Source organism: Pieris rapae, chromosome 14 (assembly GCF_905147795.1).
Source record: "Pieris rapae chromosome 14, ilPieRapa1.1, whole genome shotgun sequence".
NCBI classification, from domain to species: Eukaryota; Metazoa; Arthropoda; class Insecta; order Lepidoptera; family Pieridae; genus Pieris; species Pieris rapae.
Window position 1 is genome coordinate 6,077,306 of NC_059522.1, and position 26,425 is coordinate 6,103,730.

The 26,425-nt window shown below is 31.3% G+C and overlaps 1 protein-coding gene across 1 annotated transcript; it reads left to right on the forward strand.

Moving 5' to 3' along the window:
* Positions 1-158: 158 nt before the first annotated feature.
* LOC110994481 (katanin p60 ATPase-containing subunit A-like 1) lies at positions 159-24,835 on the forward strand. The gene is made up of 10 exons (XM_045631099.1): positions 159-603; positions 13,773-13,878; positions 18,437-18,566; positions 18,724-18,872; positions 20,037-20,192; positions 21,088-21,209; positions 21,834-22,013; positions 22,272-22,421; positions 22,824-23,047; positions 23,272-24,835. The coding sequence occupies exons 1-10, from the start codon at positions 412-414 to the stop codon at positions 23,468-23,470; spliced, it is 1,608 nt and encodes a 535-aa protein (XP_045487055.1). The 5' UTR covers positions 159-411; the 3' UTR covers positions 23,471-24,835.
* The last annotated feature ends 1,590 nt before the right edge of the window (positions 24,836-26,425 follow it).

Genomic DNA, 26,425 nt, shown 5'->3' on the forward strand with positions numbered 1-26,425 from the left:
ATTTAATAATATTATTAAATTTTTACGTGGTATTGTTTCTTATAATTTAAAATATCGTCACATTTATTACCTATATTTATATAAATATCTGTATTTCTTTCGCAGTCCTTTGGCTGTAGCGGGTGTCAATTGCCAGTTTAATGTACGTCATATTCAAATTGCTGTAGTCGTCGATCAAAATTGCTAAAGTTTGTGTTGTCTCTCGAAGGACGGGCACGGTTTTAAAATTTCCCGTAACCCGTTGCTATGAGATAAGAAATCAAGCACTAAGTTTTCAATAATAAATTCGTTGTTGAATTAAAATGTGAATATCCAAATTTTTAAATATGATAAATTCTCGTAAAAGTATTGTCACATGCGTTTTATTCTCTCTTCGTGTGGAAAAGTAGTCTTCTGGGAAGAATTAGTTATATGTACGCAGCGGGAATGACAATTATGGCAGTTTCTGTTGGGGAAATTTGCGAGAACACAAAGCTTGCCCGTGAAATGGCTTTGATGGGAAACTATGAGTCGGCTCTCGTCTACTATGAGGGTACAGTGCAAATGATCCATAGACTTCTCATCACGATTGCAGATCCTACACGCAAGTCGAAGTGGCAACTGGTGAGTCAATAGTGTTTACACTATTCATTTTCTTTCATTATATTTAAGCTGATCACCTTGAATTATATGTCCATACCTTTTATGATTACGACTAATTTACTTTACGGACGAAAGGCCTCCTAGGGAGATCTAAATTGATTTGAGAGTTCAGATAAAGCCAATTACAAATGTGTGATTATTTTCCGGAATTTTTTTATTACTAATATTTAACAAATTTAAATTTAAAATGTAACATATTATAACTCATTGACTAGCTTCAATTTAATTATTTAGCCCTGTCCTGGCTTAGCACAACTGGACAGTTCTTTTTTTTAATACTTAAGAAGAAATATAACTGAGTTGCTCAGAGATACTTACCATTATCTCGAAATTCCTTTACTATTAGAATACAGGATATCAATCCAATTTCTGAATTCAGTCTACAATTTTATTCCTTAGAAACATACCTTAATACACATCTTTCATTTTTATAATATTAGTACTGTAATACAACTAAATATTATTGTATTTTTTTAGTAAAAACTGTGTAGAAAAAATGGCATGGTTGTAGTTGTAAGAACATAATATATAATTCTTATTATATAAGGCTTTTACTTTATTTATAATATATTTGATCCATACATCTTTATCATATTAACCACTTATGACACCATCAACAATTACACAATAGAGTACTTTAATTCCTATATTTGTAAGAAAACTAATTACATGTTAAAATAGTAAAGATAACATGATATGATAATCCTAAAGATATATGATATAAAACCTTGAACCCTTACTTTGTACCGAGTTCATTGTTGTCAATATTCATCATAGAAAGCCATTGACATGGTTTAAGGTCAATGGAGCATAAATAATTAACCTTTCATTGAACTTAAACTAATCATATTAGTATTAAGCACTAATATTACTTTACAAATTTACAAAAATGTGTTATTAATTAAAAACATTATACACTTCTATCTGCTGCGCCTTTTCAAATACATTTAGGCATATTAATCCTTCTACCAGGGATGATACACCTTATCAACAAAAGTACTCTAGTCTCTAAATTATTTCGGTTAAAAGAATATGAATAAGCTAATTTAGTTTTCATAAGGATAACCTTATGGGAATAATCCCATAGTCACCATCAGAAATAGGAAAAATTCTACCTTCATTTAATTTTGAGTTATGTTGTTAGCAAAGTCATTTTATTAACAAAAAATATGCATAATATTAATAAAGCAGTATCAAATTAGATTTAAGATTTTTTTATGAAACAGGTTAATAGGTTTGGTAATTTATTTTGGATTAATTTTTATAACCAAAATATTCTAAATAATTTATTATTTAGAATATTTAAAAAAAAATATTTGAATGTACATACATTAGATTTCATTTATGCATTATGCATATATGTTGTTCATTAGATGGTACTTAAATGGTATCAATATGCAAATGTCTGTCTCATTTGTGCATTACAAATACATATATATATATATATATATATATATATTGGTAAAGGCCATATGTAAATACAGCCAAGGAAATATCAACGGTGACCTTATGGAAGTAAAAAAGTTGTATCATAAAGTGGTTTTATTATATGTATAGTTTTGTTTGTTGCAGTCGTATGATAAAGCTAATTTTGTTTCAATGAGGTAGATTAGACAATATTATATGAAAATTACAATCATGAAGTTAGTTAAGGGAATAATAATACATTTATTATTTTATATACTTGGACTCAATACAAACAAGTATTCATAAGCATATCATACACAGCTTTCTTTACAGTCACTCAAAGGGAATTTAAAATAAAAGTTCCACACTACATGTTCATTAGTATGTGTATCCTGCAACAAAGATTGTCACGAAATATGTTATCTCACGAGTTCATCAGCATTTCCGATTGCAAGTTGCATCGTACGTGATTACCGTTCAACTATAAATAAATCCTTACTAAAGTAGTCGATAATATATCCTTACATCTTTTACATTCTTTTGTAATTGACAAAATAAAAACGGCTTTCATGTTATAATAATCAAACTGTAATGATTTCGTTCATGGTACAATTTTTAACCGACTTAAAAATCTAAGGAAGGCATTATGTAGTTTGTGCATTACGAATTGTGTGCATAGAGATCTCAAGATGAGATCTTTAGAAACATTTTGCAATTTCAGAATGTGTCAGTAATGATAAGAAGTGTGGTTATGGTACTAAACGTATTTTTTCAAAAATACATCGATACAATTTTAATCTTTTAATTAATAAGTCTTTCGCACACTTTACGGGCGGTTTTTTTAAAATTCTGTATATAAGACTTAAAATAAGTAAAACATGTCTTATGTTTGGTTAGGGTATATATATATATATATAGGGTATTTTTATTTCTTAAGATTCAGTGACCGTTTGTGTTGTGGATTTCTTCTACGTTTCGGAACATTGTCGATTTTTAAACGGTTTTATTAGGTACAAAAGAGGTTATATTCAATAAGTAATAGTAGAAATACTCCTTATATCTATGTTTATAAATCCAAAACAAATCATACAAAGTAGCTGTTTTACATCAACGTCACGCCTACTAAGTCATGGTGACGTTCTTCAGTTATCTGTTATCATTCTCAAGGTATACGATAATATGACATCGTCATGTTAGTTTTTATTCTGTATGTAAAATTAATTAAGAATTGTATTTTTTAAAACACACACAAGTTGTTTTTCGCGAAACATATTATAACACATAAACTGTATAGTAAATATAAAATCACAGTATCTATTATGTAATAGTAAATATATTTATATAATTATACTTACAAATTCGGATAATATTTTATCTAGGAAATACCTACCTATTTGAGCGGTAGTTAACAAAAAGTATTTAATGTAAAATGGCTTCCTGTAACTCGTGTCGGTAAGAGCCTCACAAAACATTATCCGCGTCCTTGTAGTTTATCAAATTAGTATTTCTCGCAGCGAAACCCAACAAAGGAGTTTTTACACTCGATTGGTTTTTTGTAATGTAACAAATTTCACGATGCCAGGGTTACCTGCTTTTTTGCGCATACGACCCGTATAACCCATTTTCTGAAGTCTCGCACGCAATTCATGTTAACAACGAAAACTATGGGGACAAAAGAACACTTTGTATAAATTCAACATTTTTAAGCAACATTTAAATTGTCCTTTTGAAAATGTATTCTTACATAGCTTGAAGGAGTTACGGAACATCGACGATTTTTTAGATACAAAAGATTTTATATTCAATACTACAAGGTATATAATAGTAGAAATACTCCTTATATCTATTTTTCCGTCCGTAGTGCTATGACTTAGCATTAAAGCCAAGGCTTATATCACAAAAAAAATTATAAACAGTTGTAACAGATTTCCGCCCGTCTAGTATGTAGTAGTAACTACAATTAACGCTAAAAATAATAGAAATATCCTGACGCAATTTACATGTCCACTATGCATATTATACAGTCGTAAAAAGCAATTCGATTAAAGTCATTTGTAGTATTAATTTATTAATTTAGGCCATGGTGGCATGTCTGCAATCCACGCTATAGCCTACTTCAGTTTCTTAGGAACCTAGTTTGAAGTTCATTGACCAACTGCTAGCACGTAACTTAAAAGAAGTGTTAGTCGTTCGAAGTCGTCACCTACTTGGAATATTGTAGACACATTTTGACCCTCTTTACATACTCTGGCATAGAGTAACTAATTAAGAGTTAGGCAATCTAAAAATAATTATAGTAATTCTAATTTGATATAAAAGATTTCATTAACTCTAATGACACATTAATTGTTTGAACTAGCTGGCCAAACATCGCTCTTAATTATACATGTTATGTAAATTATAAATATCATTGTTACTTAGGAATATGAACATTAAGATTTTAATTCTCGAAAGGCCATTAGTCGGCAAGAAGGTTTTTAGAATTCAATACATTAATTATCTACGGAATAATAAGAATATTCAACTTGAAAGTTGACAGACTCGCTTTAAAAGAAAATGTAGTCGATCTACTTGAAGTGCAGGGTTGCATTACATTACATTATATTACTTACTATATCACGCAAAAATAGGGTATCTATCCAATAAGATTCGTCCTTCGAGATCCTAAGAGATACATATTGTAGATTTAAGGTAGAAAATATACTTTATTAATATCTCATTATTATATAGATAACTTGCTGGCTCTTTTCATAAAATTGCTAGTCTTATAAACTCCAATGTATAGACTGCATAATTAATATTTGTAAATTAATTAAATTGATTAGAAAATGAACAAGCATAATGGGAGAGAGCTTTGTCCAGAAACACCCTGACAAAGTAATTAATTACCTAAATATGACCTTTGAAACTTTGAGAAAAGCGACGGGTTAAAGTAGCATTCTGTTTAGTTTTATATTACCCAAAAAAGGGCCGATCTTCTATTTACTTATTATTATATGATATGATATATATAGTAGCAAATATTATATAAGTAATATATATTAATAACAATAAATAAAATAGTTATAGGTAAATAATATAGAAAATAAATAAAAATAAGATGGTATTAATTTTAATTAGATAAGTAAGCGCTTGGAGATGGGCCAATGTAAAAGTTATATTTGTAGGAAATAAAAAGGCTTTTTTATTTTTATTTTTTTATTTATTACGTATTACGATCTTATTCTTAAATACCCGCTAAATAGCCAACCCTAGTGAGAAGGGCCGTTGCTACCGCCGTGTCTAACAAGTAATGAACGCGTTTACCGCTTTTTGTATACAACCGTGAACTGCAGCATACCTCGCACAGGTAATAAAACTTTACAGGAAAACATGAGAATGCCAGCGTCTCGAGCCCACTGTTCCACCACTTTGACTCTGATTTTTCATGCCGTAGAATTGTGCTACTATTGTTGCTCCTAAAAAGAAATAACAAATAATTCAATATCACGAAGAATATATTTTATTCTTTAGCTGGCATCACTGCTTACTAATTCCAGGGATAGTAAACCTTTAAAAAAATGTTAGCTTCACATGTGCGTGTTTTACTGTTTGTTGTGATAAGGGACGTATTTATCACTCGCCGTAAAAACTACTTTTAATGTGCAGCACCGCACTGAATAAAATGGTCAAACTTACTAACAAATTAAATATATCTATATACTCAGATGTTCAGACTCGTTCTGAAATCGAGAAATGTTCCCGGCCAAAAAGATTTGTAATCTCTGACATGTCAAAAAATGATAGCTGTCAGAATTCTACGGAATTAAAAATCAGTGTAGATTCAGCAATAAAGGTTGGCTAGAGCACATTATCTTAATTAATTATGTTATCTTAATGCAGAGATGCTTGATTTTTTATCAATGTTGTATTATCTTTACAATAAGTACCAAGCGTTATTACAATTGTTGATTTATCAAACACAACACATTTCAGTATCAATATTTCCTATACATGTCGGAAACGTCAGACAATCTAGATAACAGGAATTGTACCTCGATGTTCAAGATCTGTTGAGCCATTTTCTCTATACAACTAGATACAAATACTGTATTATGACGACGATTTTGACCCCTAAAACCTTGACATAACAGTAAACCTCAAATAGAATATTAGACATATTACTTTCTAATTGACAATGTAATGAACAAGACCGTTAAACACAAAAGTCACACCAATATCTGTGTCTAAATAACCATCTCTTTCATCAGTTTACACAGAGACATTCACTTACCTGACAACAATGGTTATCTATTGAACGAATAACAAAAACTACAGAAGATTCTTTAAAATAATTTTTCATAAACGCATTTTTTCTATGTTAGTGAAGTACTTTTTAGATAGCTGTTGTGGTCACAAGGCATGCCCGGGTGTCCAAGGCGAGCCTACTGAGTGAGGCTAAGTTAAATCTGCGCACTACTATATCTTTTTTAATATGGTAATGTTAAACTCATAAACATTATACAAAATAAAAATACGGTTGTGACAAAATTAACTAACGCTAGTCCCACACTAAATTTATTTAATGAATGTTTCTTTATTTTTGATTCATCTATCAAAATGTTGATGTAGTTATATTGTCTATTACCTAAAAACCCATCTACAGGTACAGCAACAATGGATGGGGTATCATTTTACCAAAATATTACATGCATTTGCCTGTAAAACACAAAAAAGTTCTTTAGTTTCTTTCTCCACGCATTCCGTGAAGTGTCGTTCCTCGTTTATAAGCGGTTTGCAGTTCAACGTACGCAGGGTGTAAGTGTTGATAATTTTTTTATAACATACGTTTTACTGAACGGTTGACCTGAATAAAAACGTGAGAAACCAGTTTCTTACTGAAACAAATGTCATGGTTTTTACATTTTAATTGACCGTTAATTGATGATTCGAATATTTTTCGGTAATTAGAAACTTTTTTCAATTTATACGAATACGGTGAAACTATTTTTTTTTTATCTTAGGTACAACAGTTTATATAGGTACGTGTTTGTTTCGAGTATCTTTAATGAAATATTTGAATTATCGCTTGTATATAAATAACTTAATTGAATAAATACATAGTCTTTAGAGAACATTAGATCTACACTAAATGTTTATTATAGTTAACTACACTTACTGTATTTTCCATCATTTTGGGTATAGATGACAAGTTTCTTCCAGCCTTCTCCGCTTCTCAGTTTAAACGCGGCGATTAAATCGTAATTCGAAACGAATTTTTGACACTGAATACATTCTCATATTATCAGCCTGAAACTCATTAAATAATAATTTAGAAATATTGTGTTTTTGCCTTTATTATTTTTTTTGAATTATTACGTAAGTCCTACGTATATAAAACCATTCAATATTATCTTAGATCAAATTATTGACATTTATCATTAAATAAACTTTTACTATAATTACTATTTCCGTTGCGGTGCTCGCGTGATACCAATTATGTATTTTGCATATTATCACGAACGTCACACGCGAATCATTTTATCTCTAAATAATTTGTCAATTTCATTATTTCTCTTATAAAGTATGAAACGAGTGACGAAGTGATTATATGACACTTTCTCCGATTTTATAGAAAATTAAGAAAAAATGATTGCAACTTAAGTACCTACTGCGAGTGTGCTTAGAAACTGGTTTTTGACTCTAGCTTGAACAAAGGCACTTCAGTAGTATCGAATGGGTAATAGCTTTATAATCATCATATCAAATATAAGTATAGTAATCTTTTAAGTTTTAAGGTAGCTACTTAATAGAAGAATTTCGATGGTTGAACTTATTCGAGAAAATTATTTTTAACTACAACCAAAGTATGACGCTGTTGAACTTTATGTTTATTTTTTAGAAGTTCAACAACTTAGTCTCGTGAATAATGTGCAGGAAATGTATCTTTTAGAATGTTCGATGTTTGAGAATAATAAACTGAAAATTGCTGAGATTGCTCAGCTCTCGTTCTATTTCAGTACGCTTGTTTGAGGTAGCTATTTTCCGGTTTATGCGTTGTTTATATTAAACGCATTTGTTTAGATGCATTATGTTAAATATTATTCTTATTTATACCATACTTCGCTGAAATCAATTCCAATATTTAAAAAAAAAGAATGTGTACTTATGTACACGCGTTACAATTTCTTCTTTGGCGTATGGAAAAAAATAACTAAAATGCAGTAGTGATAAACAATAAATATTAAAAATAATCAAAAAGATTTAATTTAAACTTTAATTTAATAACTTTTAATTTAAACTAATAATTAGTAAATACTATCACCGTCGTATATGAAATTGATTTAAAAACACCAAAAAATATTTATTTATTCACACTGTTTAATGTTACTGGTACGAAACACAATTTAGGTGTTGGTGTGCGCGCGCATCGTAAAAATTCACTCTCATCATATTTCCCCATCGCGCTTGAACAAGTATAACTTCAAAAACTACTAAGATATAGGTACAATAACTTAAACATTAAACAATTATTATATATTAATTAGACAGTATGGCAAAGAGGCTTATGGAAAGCTAAGACTGAACCATCGTGAAAGCCCTGCGTTTCATGTTAAATTAAAAATGTTATTAAGTTCTTATTTTGAAAAGATTTTATCTACAGTTCTTAACAATTTCTGTTTATTCTAAATATACGAAATAAGTTACATTCAATAAACTGTGTATTTTATTGATCTCGGTTCTAACGGCTTATCATTTAGCTCTTTGATACGTCGGGAATTACTTAACAAACCATAAATATATGCAGATAAACACTGTAATATGTGATATAATATAAATGTTATACAGTTTATATTATTAGCATATGTGAGATTTCTTGGCACATAGGTGATGTTGAAGTAATTTAGTTTTCATTTAAGTCTTTCAAAACTTAAGAATTAATCCAATGAATGTTTTCGTTATTATTTCAGTTTAGAAATACTTTATTTTCTTTTGTTTAGGTACATATCACAATCTGGATCAAAGATTTGCTCCAGTTGTGTATGTTATGCTCATGTTAAAGTAAAATATTAGTTGTAATGTCTATATTAATGAATGCATACACCTGATAATATTTGATTTATGTAGTAAGAATTCTTAAATTCCGCGAGCCTTTAGACAGTGTGAAGAGTAATGACTGTATATCCCAACATCTGACGACCCTTTTCTATGAAAATTACGATTTTCATTTTAATAATAATTATAAAACTAAATTCCGGAAACGGAAACGTTAATTTAATATTCTGTGTGTATATGCATAATACTAATTAAATATCTTTTTCAATCTACTAAGATTGGGACTCATAATCACATGAGGTCGTAGGTTCGATCCCTGGCTTTTCACCAATGGACTTTCTTTATATTTGCGCATTTAACATTCGCTCGAAAGGAAAACCTCGTACAGAATCCGGCTTGTCTTAGACCTAAAAATTATCATGAAACAGATACAGATATCTGAGGCCCAAACCTAAAATGGTTCTAGCGCCACTGACCTTCTTTTTCAATGTGGTTCAGAATATGACAGTTACCCATTTGACGATTATCAGTGTATTAAACTTTCTACCAATTTCCTATTCAAATGTCTATGTTTTATCTATATTCTGTGTTAGCTTTTAAGGTGTACTTTATTACTTTTAAATCAACTGTCGTTATTTAGGGTATAATTAAGTATTGATTCTTGATCGTAGATTCATAATCGTATGTAAAACATACTATAATAGCTTTTTATTGGATAGTGTATATTGAAAATTGCTGACAGGAGGTGGTACATATTCTTTCACAGATTTTTATTATATGTATGTCTCTTAATATGTACATAACTCCAAATTAATTAAAACTTGACTTTTCTTCGAAAACAATTAAATTAATTAAGGAATAGCCGATTGGAATTTGTTATTTTTTATCTTAATTTAGAGGTAGACGCTTTAGACACGTAGATCTAGTAGTAAATCAAAGATCAATCGTTTTGTTAGAAGAAAGGTCCTAGTTAGGTCACCTAGTCTGATTTAGCGGCTGGATTGTCGCCAAAGCATTTCGTTTGTTCTATTGTAGTAGCATTAGGCGATGTCATTGACCTTTATGTAGGCGATATATGACGCATATGAAGTCTAATTACTTAATGCAAATGCGATAAACGCATTTACGCGTGTACGCGTTTTTTGTATGTAGATAAATTTTTCATAACGATATTAACGCCTCTCAGAATGAATCTCTCAATACAACACTCGCATTTTTAAATATGTAAATGTATTGTCATGTAGGCTTCTTTATAATCGTAAGGTGCATAATGTACATAAGTACATGTCATGCATAATTCATAATGGTAACCATCTTTGAATTCCCGAGTTAGATTTGATAAATTATAGACAGATTGTTCTTGTTGATCTATCAGGAGCGTGTCAAAGAATTAAACGATTACGTATACCTCTTTATGATGGTCTTATCTGGCCACGCAGATGTCACAAGGATTGAAGTCTTTCTAAAGCATCGTTTGAAAAACACCAAATTCATTCTGTAATTTGAAAGGCTGCGATAAGACGTACCGGAATCGTCTTCTAATATATAAAATTCATGTGTCGCGGTGTTTATAGTAAAACCCCTCCGATTCTCATGAAATTTTGTGTGCATATTGGGTATGTCTGAGAATCGGACATCTATTTTTCATCTCCCTAAATTTTAAGGGTAGTCCAAAAGTCCCCAATTTTTTTTTAAATTATTTTTATGGGGCAGCATTAAAAAATACATACAACCCCCAAATTTCCTCTACGATCACCACCTATTTTTTATTATAAATGATATACATGGCGAAATACGTTTGCTACGTCAGCTAGTATTTATATACATAGGTATATTTCAACAAACTATTATTAACAACGCACGCGTCTATTAAAAAAATGTTAATAGAACAAAATTGTTAAAAGTTGAATAATTAAATAACTTGTCTTTGACTGTTTGTGCGTGTAATTGAAACCGGGCTATTAAGTTATTCAATGGCGATTAGAATTACGGAAGGCCTACAGTTTATTAGCCCGCATAATACTTAGTATGTGGGTAGATTTAATTCCGATAATATGGTAATCCTAAGTATATTTCGGTCAAGGTGTTTTACAAATCAGGTGAAATACTTCATGTTTACGCAATGTCCCCGTACCCCATATATATATTACTATTATTTTTACTGAAGGTTAGTCGTCTGTCGGAGTAATAAGCTGCTAATTAAAATACCAAGGTATTTCTGGTAAAATAAAAATTGTACTCTAGTCAAAATTGTTTGAATTTCGAATACCAAATATCAATGGTAAATAACAAAAATCTGTTTATTTATAACTGAGTGACAGAAACTAAGCTTACAATTTGTTTGTCTTAACAATTGCTATAAAAGCTATGGATAATTTAAAGATTTCCGTACAATACTACGTACATTACTTACATATTCAAATGTATACTTTGTTCTATTCATCTTGTACTAAGGAGTCGTAATATTGCATAATACCATTGTAGCGAGTAGGAAGACGTTTTACAATTGGATTGTGCGGTCTTAAGTAAACGTGTATATTGCGTTATGCTAACGCGATATGTGAAGTACTCGTTACAGTTTACATAAATACAAACATTGAGGCGGTGATCTTTCTGGTGTTAGGTTTTCCAGGCGTGTTGAACGAGAGTATATTTAACCTGGTGTTATATGAAGGCAAGCAAATGTTGTTTATTTACGCAGTATCGAACTATAATGATAACTGCTATTAGTAAATACAAAGTCTTATCACATTAATGAAACAAATGCTGCAGCATTCCTTATGTTACACCTTGAACAGTCTAACAGAGCATTGCTTGCTCTTTAACGGCTTTTATAATTTAGAATAAATCAATAATTTCAGCAGTGTTGGTCTAGTGATTTAAGTCTCTTACAAGGTTCGATTCCCGGCTGCATACCAATGGAGTTTCTTTATATGTGCGCATGTTATCGCTTAAATGGCGAAGGAAACGTCGTGATAAAACCGGTTGCCTTACACCTATAAAGTTGACGGCATGTGACAAAGCAGAGAAGGCTGATTATCTACTTGCCTATTAGATTGAGAAATTATTAAGAACAGGTGCCGATCTGAGACCCACACCTAAAAAGGTTGTACCGCTACGGATTTTTTAAATTAAATTTTAATTATTTAATTTTATTGTGCAGTATGTATTTTTATGGCCAATTAACACCTTCTCATCAGTAGAATAGTGGGCGGTTGATTGTGTAATTTTTAAATCATGTGGGAGATCAAATTTCACTTTTCCTCAAGGCTCGTGTGGGCACTCTCCGAGAAATTTAAACAATAGCAACATTTCACTCTGTTTATTTTGAACCATTGTGTGCTTTTATGAGACTGTTACACTTGCATACGGCGATTAGGGAAATGAAAAAGCCTTTGAATTGTATTCGTTTGTGAAATGCTCGAAGCAATTATATTGTTTTTTATTAACCTCGTTTTATTTATGATCGTGACCTTGCATCCTATTAAGCGTTAGAATAGTTTCATAAAAATAATAAACCTTATAAAAATATTTAGTGAGTAAGTACTTTAATTAAAATAATTAAAGTTTAATACCAAACGAATTAAATTAAAATGATAAGAACAATGTTATCAATGTTAAGAACTGGAGACGTCCGTGGTCCGAAGCGAAGATGTTTTCCTATATATACATAGGATAAATATATGTATTATATGTATATGCATACGATGTAATCATTAGTGCTCTTTGGAATTTGATCTGAAAACAAAAAACATGAGTTAATTAAAATATTAACTCATTATATTTTGCTTTTTTTTTCTTTAAAACATTTGTTTTAAATATTTATTTTCTCGTTGTTCAATACTATGTGCTATACACACATTTATTGTCTTAACTTGACGTTAATCATTGTTCCACCCACACACAAAATGAATTTTAATGAGTTTAACAAGTACACTTTTTTATACCTAGAGTACAATTGATGCTTTGAGAACAGACTGCTTGGCGTCTCATAATGTAACAATTAAATGATTTATAAGCGTAATAAATATTTTCAAATCATTAACATCAGTACAATCTTTGATATTTACCTCGAGTATTTGTATCGCTACAACCTTTTTACGTCTAACTGTTTGAGGCTAGTAGGTAAATATTTGGGTTTTCTTTCACCGTTCTAGCGAATTCCCATTGATGCACAGTCGTGGATCGAACCTACGACCTAGGGATGAGACTCGCACGCAGAAGCCTGCTTCTCTATACACGATATATAATCGCGTTATTTAATGGAGGTGTTAGCACAAAATATTACCTTACTGATACGTGGCCTTGTGGTTTTGCTTTTTAGCTGCGATAGGAAGTGCTGCTTAGTTTTGATACAGGAATTAAAACAATCGATTGTACGTTTGCTTCCGTTAAAAAAGCACTAATATTTAGTAAACTATCCTGTGGTTAGTGCGTAACAAATGGTAGGCCCTTGCTTGCGTAACGTTAAGCTATTGTATCTAATATAGTATTATAATTACAGCCCATGTGCGCGATTCGTTTTGCCTTTGTAGGCGTACTAAAAGTTCGTAACTAAGTTAGCCACAAGTTCGAATGAATGGCTTCTGACCCTGAGAATGGTACATTATTATTACATGTAATACGACAAGGTAACTAATACCTTGAACGATCTTTTATGGGTAAGCTAATATGTCATTTGTTTTCAGGTCCAACGTCAAATGGCCCGTGAGTACGAGCAGCTGAAAGGGACTGTGGCCACTGTCCAGATGTTCCAGCATGAGGGAGATAAACCCATTACACCGCTCGGTGGAAGTAAGTTGTACAAAGAATGCTGATTCACTCAAAAACGCACATAACACTTAAAAACGTTACACACCTGAAACCTTAGATTGTTGACTTTAAAAAATTATTAAACTTAATGTAGAAATACGCGTTACGTTTTTCCTCTTACACTTTTACTATTTTTTAATATTGGTACATCCTTGGAAGAGCAAACAGGTTTATACATAAATATATTATATATCGACCTTTACATTACGACGTGTATAAAAGACTTTATGAAACATACGTCTAATTGGTCTAAATTACTATGATTTGTTAATGCGATCGTTGTCTGTGTTTATTTTTATCCCCTTCAAAGGTCAAAGTCCTGACGGTTATTGATGATGACGAACAGTTATTCTGGAAAATGGCATTGAGTGACCACGAAACGCAATGGTAGAACCATTTTTATTACATTTTTATTTTAATATATTAATCATTGTGACCTGAAGTATTTTAGATCTTTTAGGTTTACAAGGATAAAACGATTAAAAAAATACTATATATAGAACTGTTTTTAACAGAAAAAAATAATATGTTAATGTAAAATTATGTTTGGTATCACGTTTTTGGATGTAAAAACATTAGTATGACTTGTAACCTAATTGATTTTGATTGTGGAGTAAATATATGACGCATTTTTTTATCGATTGATTTCGAATTACTCGACAAGATAATTACTGTTTATACATTGCTATTTTTTGAATATATGTATAATACTTCACACTGTACACTTTAGTTATTGAAAAAAAAAAATATCCATTTGACTCATCATCTCCTGATTGTGTCAAGTAAACTTGTAATTAAAATATATTAACCCATATTATGAAGTGTATGTTTTTTTCACGGTTTCCCTCTTTATTATAATTTGCATTATTTTTTGCAAATTATTGGTAAATAAATAAACATATGGTTTTTATTTAGGTGGACTAAATATAAAGACTACTTAGTTTCGCGTTCATCCTTGGCCCCTTAAAATTCATCCTTTAACAGAACAATAGTTTATCACTCCACCCAAATAGGCGTGTGAAGTGCGACACCACACTATAATTGATTCATTAATAAGAACAATTGTGCCTGATTCTTGGGACGTCATAAAACATTTTATACGTACAGCGAATTGCGGACAATGCATCTTAAATTACACCATTTCAATGTCTGGAGGTTCAGCGCATTTACCGTTTTCACTTCAGTGAACTTTCGAATTAATTATCTTCCAAGTATTTTAATTCACAAATGCTATAGGCACCACACATTTATTTCAATATAAATATTTTTATAGCAAAAATAAGTCCCTTATGCGTTTATCGGGTAGAAATATAATTTAAAATCGATTTCAGAAACTTTCGGCCCAAGTAGCGTTTCAGGGAAAATTTAAAAACACACGCACACAAACAATCAGTGTTGCAAATTAGTCTTAACTCTTAACTGATCGCGCTAGACTACTTCACATTATTTGATTTTTATATCCGCTATATTTCTAATGTTTTTAATGCACTTATTGTTTAGAAGGCTTACATTTGATTTCAGGCAATATTTTACTAGCCTTAAAAATAATGCAATCCCATTTGATTTTTTAAAGAACTTAAGATATAAACCGTTACATATACGTAAGTAAAATTCACTTTGAATATGACTTATTAAGAGTATTTACTTTGAGTTTTTGCTTTAAAATTTATGCTATTAAGTGTTGAAAGGTGAGTGGTAATGTCAGTAAGGGACGAACTTTCCGTTTCGGTCACGACGTTGGTTCAGTCGAGATCAGATCCACTTTCCAATCTCGATCGTGTACCACCTTGTACCGCGGCCTTATCTCAAATCTTATGCTACGTCCACACTTGGGTAACCGTCTGGCAAATAGGTTTAGTTTTGTTTTCTTTCTAATTATAGAATTGAGAATCAGTTTGACTCTACCTCGTGTTTGGTCTGAGACTCCTAAATTCAAGTTCAGAAAAAATGACTGTAAAAGATACAAATACTAAGAATTGCTTTACTAAAGTTAACATTCCTGAGCTAAAAACAGTTGCATGGAAACCGAGAAACTTCCAAAAGACGTTTGTCCGATATAAATTGATATCCACAAATACCAAAATGCATTTTGATTGTTAATAGTTGAGTAGTTTCTAATACCGTAATTCAAAAATGACAAAACAATTTTGATTACATCCTTTTACACACCGTAAGCGTTCCCGACGTACGATTTCCGGTTTAGAAGATGTATTTTATAACAATCATAAAATAATAGCCGTACCTAATTGATTTATACCATTAAAAACATTAGGTGCGCACGCATCGTTATTGTCTTTGAGGATACTTCGACGTTTGTTTGACTTCGTCTTGGTTAATCATAAAAAGCTTTAACATATTTGTAATATACAAGACTCGAACATCAAGGAATATTACAATGTTGATTTAAAATTTGTCATGCTTAGAAAAAAGGCAAGATGTCGTGAGTGAGGAGCCAGCATATACATTCGGCACAGATACTTGGGTAATGGCGTTCTTTTGTTCTTGTTGTGCACTATTGCGATATGGGTAAAAGAACACGAATATCTAGGAGTAAGGCATGAGTCATGCATTTTTTTGTTACCAAGGATAGTATAATGCGATTTGTCAGGTACAAACTACCCGTCGTGCATTTTCAGCCTATGGGGCGATATTTACAAATAGTTTCAATTAAGTGCTATATTAAAGGGAAGTGTGGCACCTATACAATATTTTGCGAAATATTATTTACTTCTACGGGTTCGTAAGAAAACATATATAATAAAATAATACGAATTGTTTAAGTGGAAGATTTATTTAATTATAATAAACAGAGTTTGTCAATCCATATCAGTTTTACGGAAACGTGTTCTACAAGCAAAAATAGCACGTCCCAATAATGTCAACCGCTCCATTATTTAATGGTAATGTCGGCATAATGAACATTTTGCGCTTGATTTAATAGCATTCCGCTCTCCCACACAATCACTTGCAATTCATTTCTTGCTTAACAGATATTCGTACATACGAGATGTTTACTCAAGTCTTTACTTCTAGTCTTTTACTGGATTATAATAATTAGGTAATTAAAGCATTTATAACTTTAACAGTGGTGCATTTTTTAAAATTAAATGCGAAAATAGCAATGGGAAATTCGAAATACTATCTAGGAACAGCCAAACATAATGTTCACAATAATATCTCGAGGAAGGAACTCTCTCAATCTTGACAAACTCTCGACAAACTGTTTTATACATTATATACATACTAATGAGTCTTTAACTATACTGAGTATCTTCCAATAGCAATAGCCGATCAATCTGTCGTTTTTTGTGCCCTCAATATCGTTTAAACCGCGCTAATATTTGGTGATGACTCTCTGTGTAATCCCAGAATCCCAAACAGGACCCTTCTGGCATATCTGGTCTATAGGTGGTTAGTCATCAGTCGTCGTTTTACGCTCCGTATTAAAACACCATCAAAAGTTTCGTGTTTACGAATGTCTTAAGATTTTGTCAGCGTGGGTGAATCTATGACTTTCCTCGAAAGTTTCAATAGCCACTTGTCAGGTGTATGCTCAGCATCAGTAAGCACTCTTGACCCTAATATCTATGTAAGACTAAATTGAATGTTTAAGAAGATTATTGTTACCGTATTGAATGCACTGTGTATTCTGACTTGTTAACTCTCTTAAAGATCTGGAAATTAATTATAAAATAATATTTGCATATGGGATAAACCTATTAAATCTTTATGTAATGGAAAAAATGAATCTATAAAGGAAACGCTGTAAAATTATTGCAAAATGGACGCTCAAGTTACAATAAAACCTCCTATTCTGCTAGATATTAAGAATTTATAACGATGTATGTTATCCTTGCCACTGGTACTCATACCCAGGATTATTGGCGAAACAATTATTGTTTGGGTTGTCCTCAAAACTTATTAAGCTTTGGGTTTACGGGCCTTAAAACAACTTTATTTATTTTTGAAAACCATTACGAACAATCGATTCCAATTAAAAGACATTACTTCCACACGAGTAATTCTCAGTAACGGTTAAATCTCAAGCCAATTACGTCCAATGTTAAGTTGTGCACTTTTTCCTCAGAACCTGTTAATGAGTGACATTAATGTCTTTAGATCACCGGCGTCCGGTTTACCAAATTTAGACTTAACTCTAGTTGAGTCACTGAGTAAGTATTTGTGTAAAAATAAACCTACGCGAAATGATGGATATATGTAAATTTTATTATATAAAACGAATACTATAGAGTTAATTTCGCGTAAATTTTGAGTAAGTCCTTTTTCTAAACCTTGTTATCTAAGGCCATACCTAATGTAACGTCAGTGAAAGTTGCAGGAGTGTGACTTCGGGATATCTTGAGATCTTATTTATGAGCATCAAACTGGACCTGGAGTAACCAGGTTCTCACAACCAGTAGAAAATGTGCGCACTGCAGTCCCTCAGGGTGTCTTTGCATGACCTAGGGACACTTGGAGTATCTTAAATTCGTCTTCACTTCGCTTTCCTAAGTTTACCTTATTTTTGTATTTGTTTCAGATCTAGAAGACCTACCGACCCGAGATATGATCTGGGCACCCGCACCCCATGAACTAGATCCAGACATCTGGCCACCACCACCTGATCGAGATCCCAGCGCTTGGCCCTCACCTACCAGCGTTGAACATAAGTAAATTCAATTATACGTACTTAGCTAGACGATAATTATTTAATTTCAATGTAAAAAGAAAGTTCAATAGAAACAATGAGGTTTGATAAATGATACCGAACAAATTATGTATTTTTTTAATTCAACGTTATCTACATATTTTTAAAAATCTATTCAGGGGTCCTCCGCCATTGAAATCAGCCCGCAACAACCCGCGAAACAACCGGACAGCTGATGCCAAGAAACCTGCACCTAAGACAGCAACGACCTCGCAAAGAAAGACCTCAGATGTACGAAACCCCAAAATTAATACAAAGGCACATAGCGGTAAGTTAAACACGGCGTGGTATAATGTAAGATAATCGAATTTTTATCTACACAGGGGCGCAAATCTTTCAAACAAATTTTACGGAAGTCTTGGCGTTTATACGTAGTAAAGCTTCCGCTCTATTAGCACCGTCATAAATATACAATATAACATACATTACAAGTGCTAACTAGTATTTTTAAATACAATAGTGCTTAGGAGATATTAATTCACTGCCGCAACATAGGGAAGTGTTACAATGAAATCTCACGAGACTTACGACACAGCTACTAGTTTCACATGAATACCTTCATGCTTTGAAGACCTGTGTATAGGACACAGGTCGGGCGCAAAAAAAAATATATAGGTTTTATTTCATACAATAATATTATATTATTTATGTTTTTCTGATCATTTAGAATTAATATAGATTTGCTCAATAACGTAACAATGACGGCAATCGAGCTATTATAAACGGTTGCCATGGTAACTTAAAAACAAATGATTACTATGTATGTTCAAAATTTTGTGTTTGTAGTGAAAGGTCTATTCGAAATTGAATCATTGATATATTTCTGCTCATAGTCCTCAATAATAACTGAAGCATATAATGTCTCAATTTTTAAAGGAGCGGTCATATTAACTTCCGATTCTGAGAATATGATTATGTGGCACGTAATGTTTAATGCATAATTTGATGATAAGATCGTAATGAATCGTATGTTATGCGATATGATTGCATTGATAAAGTTATACAATAACAATGGAAATGAATTTCAATTCAAGAATTTATGTTATGAATGAAAGGATGTATATTTTGTAGGGACATACTATATACTACGTTGACATTGTTCATGGATTTTAAGATATCGAAAGTTGTTAGTTTTTTTTAAATTTCTTATATGTATTTATAATATTAAACATATATATATATAGAGAGAGAGAGAAAGAGAAAGTAAAATTTAATTAAAATTAAATTTTTCTCCTTCCTACTTTTATATATTTGGCGTATCACCTGGTGTTGTATTACCTGCTCAACATAGTTGTTGTTTGGTAGGATTGAAAGGCTGAATATCTATTTTACTCTGCTTGCCTTTAACTACCAAAGAAACTTAGGTCCGTTCCGAACTCACTGCTCTTCGAATCTTGAAGATCTACTACTAAATGTTTTTTTGTTATTTCAGCAAAAACAAAAGACACAAACAAAGATCACAATAAAGACAAGCAGGACAGGGATAACAATAATGGAGACAGAGACACGGATGATGAGAAACACAAAGAGGACGAGAGACGGTTTGAGCCCAACTCCTCAGCTGATAGCGACCTAGTCGATATGTTAGGTAACGTCATTTGCATTATTTATTTTCTATTTACACAAAAACTAAATTGCAAAACGTGGTTAATAAATATAAAGCCCTAATGAATAGGAAGCACACCGTCATAGCCAAATTTAAAAAAGTTTCCGTAGATATCCGTGTTGTGGCTGGGAATTCACACATTCGAAATGTTATAAGAGCACTAATCCTTATGAGAGTCCCTAAAAACCAAACATCATAGAGTTATTCACAATTTCGGTTCGGGTATTTAGTACAATTATACTTATTTCCTTTATTGTTGTGTCAATTGATGCGAATCATATATTTTTAATGCGAATTAAACAAAAAGTTATGATTTGAGAAATTTTTATTTCGTTAAACTTAATATTTTCTTCAATACACCCAATAAACAACTATAAATAGCGTGTCTCACGCAAAGTCTCATCAGTACTAATCTAGTGGATATTATGAAAAAAGACAGATGTAAATTTTTTGGAATTTTAAGAAGAGAAGTAGTAAAAAAAGTATTTTTTTTAATAAAAACGCAAAATAAATTATAACTCTGCAGGGATTGAGCTTTAGAACCTCCCGTAGAACATCTAAGCCCTACTTTCGTTTGATCCGCGACTTTTTGGCCACCCTTTATAGTTTTAAAGGATCATCGGTGTGGGTACTTTCTGCATTTGTGGTAGATGTTAAGATAGAAAATTTATGGGGAAATAAATAAATTAAAAAAAAATGTATCTCTCAAGGGAAGAGAAATACAAATTATTATAATTTAAATCTGAAATGATAAACGTGCATTTTTTACTTACATGTATGTGTCAGCGTGCACTTTTGAATAAAAATAATTCATGATATTAAAATCCCTGTTCCATCTTGAGCAATACTTGTTAGTTTAACTATATTATTATTACAGAAAGAGATATAGTACAAAAGAACCCAAACATACGGTGGGACGACATCGCAGACCTTTCTGAAGCCAAGCGGCTGCTAGAAGAAGCTGTTGTCTTGCCTCTGTGGATGCCAGACTTTTTCAAGGTATGCTGGACTTCTTTACAATAAATTCTTAATTAGAAAGAGGTCTGGATAAATTGCACTGACTTGCGACTAACCAGAATGTATCTTTGTTATTGAAGTCAATTAATGTATACATATTATTATTATATATAAAAAAGACATAGACATCTCTTAAAAAGCTGACAAAAATCTAAAATATTAAATTAATATGCCGAAGTACACTCATCACCATATGTCGTTAATTGGTACTACTATTTAAAAAGTATTTGGTTATTTTTTATAAAATGTACAGTTGTATAAAACAAGGTATTTCGTTAAAGTCTTGTTCGAATTTAAATAGGAAATTAATCTTAAAATGTCTCAAATAAATATCACTTGGTACTAATGTAGTTTTCTATTCGTAAAATAATTTATAAATTTCTTAATAAATTCTAGAGATTCTGTCGCAAACTTCACATCTTTATTCATCAAAACTAAATTAGTCCAATTGCAAGTTTTACTAAAGTAATATTTTGTTTCCACCTGTCAAATTGTATCTACGCTATGAAGAAAACAGAGAAAAGAGAGACAGAATAGTATGTATTTAGAACATGTATTCCCAGAATAAGATTTAAAAACCAACAGTGTTCATAGAGTATTTTCTAGGGAATCCGTCGGCCGTGGAAAGGCGTTTTAATGGTGGGACCCCCCGGCACAGGCAAGACGATGCTTGCTAAAGCAGTTGCTACAGAATGTGGAACTACCTTCTTTAACGTTTCTTCTTCTACCCTCACTTCTAAGTACCGAGGAGAGTCTGAGAAACTTGTTAGGCTGCTGTTTGAAATGGTAAGTTTAATACTATTGACTATGATAATTGGGATCAAATGTTTTTGACAGCGTTTGGCTTAAGCAGATTTCGAAAAAAACTGATTTTCTACTACCACTTAATGAAGACAAATATAAGATTGATTCAGTTGTTATTTTTACAAGGTGTTACCTTGTTTTATTGTTTGTATTTATGAGTAGATTCTCAGTATGAATTATTCAACCTTTATAATATAATTTTGTGGGGTCTACTTCAACTTTTTTTTGAAAACATTTCAGGCCAGATTCTACGCCCCATCAACAATATTTATAGATGAGATAGACTCGTTGTGTTCCCGTCGAGGTTCGGACAGCGAGCATGAGGCCTCGAGACGAGTCAAATCAGAGCTGCTCGTTCAAATGGATGGACTTACAGATGAACCTGGAAAGGTATTAAAACAGAAGTTTCCCTTCTCATGCATAAAAATGTTCAAAATCCTTAGCCAGGAATCGAATCTGACACTTATTTCTGCTATTTTTTTATTTTGAACAATAAATATTTAAAAATAAAATAAAACCATCACGATTGGGAGTTTGAAGATGCTTAGGAGTAAATTTTAATTTTTATTTTCATTATTTCATTTCCATTTATAATAAAGAATAATAAGTTCTGTGTCATCAACAAATAAGGGACAATTTTAAGTGTTGTTGCAACCAGCTGTCTTCAAGCCAAAGATAAAGTAATCCTGGAGGAAACTATATCCTCTATTTATACTTTATTTACCTCTACACAACATAAATATAAGCAGTTAGTGGGCAGTATTCAATTTAAATTTACGAATTTTTTTTCAGGTTGTAATGGTATTGGCTGCAACAAATTTTCCCTGGGATATAGATGAGGCTCTCCGGCGTCGGCTTGAAAAGAGAATATATATCCCTCTGCCAACACAAGAAGGTCGGGAAGCATTACTCCAAATAAACCTTCGCGAGGTCAAACTAGATCCAGAATTGGATTTGCAAGCGGTCGCTAAAAAGCTGGATGGATACTCCGGAGCTGACATCACTAATGTTTGCAGGTATTATTATCGAGTTCCACATTCAAAATACCATTCACCCCATATTTCAATATGTTATCCGAGTTTGTTCTCGTAACGTAGACTTTTCTACAAAGTAGCCTCCTAGTATTTCTACAATTTATGAAGACATTAAGTATGAAGTTAAACTTTTCTTAGTTTTTTGGCGCATATTACTATTCATCCACTTTTTTAAACTCGTAATTTATAATCATCATTAAATTCAGGGACGCCTCAATGATGTCCATGAGACGAAGAATAACTGGTTTGAAACCAGAGCAGATAAAGCAACTTGCCAAGGAGGAATTGGATTTGCCGGTCACCAAACAAGATTTTCTTGAGGCTATATCGAAATGCAACAAGTCCGTATCGAAAGGTGACATTCAGAAATATCTCACCTGGATGGCGGAGTTCGGCTCCTCCTGATTGACGTAGATTTCGTCTATGAACTGTTGTGTGGCACTTGTCAGAAATAAATGGCGCGCTGTCAATTATTTAGTTGTGATTTAATCATATTTAGCAATAATGCCGTATGTGTTACGAATTTTATAATTTAATAATAAACTGGGATTCATAAAATTTAATGGCATTACGAATAAAAAATCTTAGTATTATACCATATAAAATCTTATAAATATTGCCTGAAAGTGTTATTTAAGAAAAAATATTTTTATGTGGCTGATTTATTATCACAAAATACTTTTATAAAATTTGGCATTTCTTAACTGTTAAAAGTACTGAGAAAAGATTGTTTAATTTTAAATATTTGTATATTGTAAATATTACGATACCGCGCCATTTTGCATCTATTACATCAAGTGTCAATCTCCCCTAAGTCAGACATGATCAAAAGTTCAAGTATTTAAATTTTGCCTTATAGTATAAGTTGGTAAACAGACTGTTTCAGTATTAAATGAACATTATTATAAGAAAATAGCACCACATTGTAAACATTCCAATTGGGATTGAACTATTTTCATTCAAATGGAAAAAAAAGTGTCAAAATTCATGGCTGTGTAGTGCTTTTACCTGAAATAATGATACATCAGCAGTGGCCATGAATTGTTGAACTTACATATCTGTGTTTTATAATTAGACAATCATTGACAATATATATACTAAACTAGCTTGTCCAACCTAAAGTGTTAAAAGAAAATACTATTTTTTATATAATTGGCTAGTGGTTTGGTATTCAACCCATTTTATAACTTGGGGTTTTGGTACAAACTAGATTTAGTATACTATCAGTGGGATTTGTTATTTTGTTACAGTCTTACAGTTTTGAAAATGAAATCTTTAGTTATAGGTTTTTTATACTAGCACAAAAACAGTATGCAAATCTCTTAGTAAAAATACATAACATGTTAATCGGTCATCAATAGTCCTTTTTGTAATTATTAATCGTGATCTTTGTACTTAATTTAGGTATATGAGATTAGAATAATTTTATGCCATAACTAATTTATATTATGTGTTTATAGATATTTTTTATAATTTTTTCAAGTATGTTTATATGAAAGAGGATATTTCGCATGAGTAATGCTTGCTCAATTTCAATTAAATCTAATTTTATGTACAATTTAGGTGAATTTTAATCCATGAATATTTTGTTATATGATTCCCTCCTAATATTCTTAGTAATCCTAATTACACCGAATCGCATTTAATTAAATTAAAATTAGGGTAAAAAATTAAGGGATAATCATTTTAACACCACTTATTGGGAAAAGAGTATTTTTGCATCAATTATAATTTCTGTATTACCAAGACAAAATAAACATTTAAAAGGTTGTTTTGTAGTTTTCATATTCATAGTTACAGGAATACAATACTTAAAATTTGAAAAAACATTGTAACTAAATATAAGGATCTACTATATTTCAAGAATCTTAAGAACTTTTTTAATGAAAAAGAAACCCAAATCAGTGACCAGATTTCTAATATGTGTACATAATCTTACAAAAGTTCTTGGTTATTCTAGGTGAAACACCACTGTGAACTATTCCACCATTTGGTTTCAAATATTGTCTAATAGTTTTGGCTCCATTAAAGTTTTTAATGTACTTTTAAGCGTACCAACTATAAAAATGCCTGCTGCTCACAGCCTTCTGGCAGTGTCCATGGGCAGTATCACTAAACATTGTGTTATCCTCCCGTCAGTCCTCTGAATTATAACAAAGGGGTTCATTAATTTGTGACTATATCATTAATAAAACTTAATCTCTAGAGAGTCAACTAAAGATCAATATTTAATCTGTACCAATTAACATTCTTACATCACATGATTTGTAACTTAGTATAGGAGTTCTCCATTAAGATTCCAAAAATTCTGTTTCAGTTTTCCTTCTACTAAAATACAACTGCCTTAGGACATCAAACTTTTCTTTTAGCAGAATGCATGAATACTATACCAGTATTAGGATATTTATCCACTTTACTGGATTCTAGCATACTTAAAATTATTTGAGAACAATGGCTTTATTTAGGGTGGGCAAAATGCTTCTATTAGCAAAGGTAAACATTTTGTACAAGTCACAAGATAGATAGACAGTTCGTCTATATATACATATCTATATTCTATACTAATAATACTTTAAATATTCTGAAAACCATCATACTCATATTGAACTGGGTTATATTTAATATACGATATGATTACATAAATATTCTTATTTTAAAGGTGTGTTTGATGGGCTCAATAACATTAGTTGCTTTTAATCACAAATATTGAAAATCTTTTTAGTTTTAAATAATCACCTTTTTTCTCACACACTGAAATTATTTGTAATATAAATATTAATTTATCATTCAACCAATTAAACTTTTGTTTGTTGTAAATATAATATAGATAAAGAAATGAAGACAATAATATAGATTAAAAATATTTTATTCAATTTTTTTTTAAATTATACTGGTCAGATGATGTAAATCAATTAAAAGTCCAAGTTGCATACAATATTAATTATGTTATTCATCTATATTTCAAAGCGTGTAATATGAATTTGTCTTTTTCTTTCTGCAGTATAATTTGAAGAAAGAAACAAACGTAAACCTTTTTTTGTTGGTGTTACCTACTTCTAACTATGTATCGTAACGTGCTAACTTCTCCGTTTAGGTACATAATAAATCCGCCATTTTATGTAAGGAGTTTTGTGGAGTAGGGTTGTTTTCGATCAAGAAATAACTGAATTCTTACTCTTATATTATGTAAGTATAAATAATATTCTTGAATACCTAAATAAGCTGGTTCCAGGAATTAGGTGGACCACTAATTGAACATAATGATTTTATTTCAAAATTTTGTCACCATCCAGATTTTATGTAACTACATATCTTCAATATTTAATTCATTTTGTATGATAGCAAGTTATAAGTTCTTGA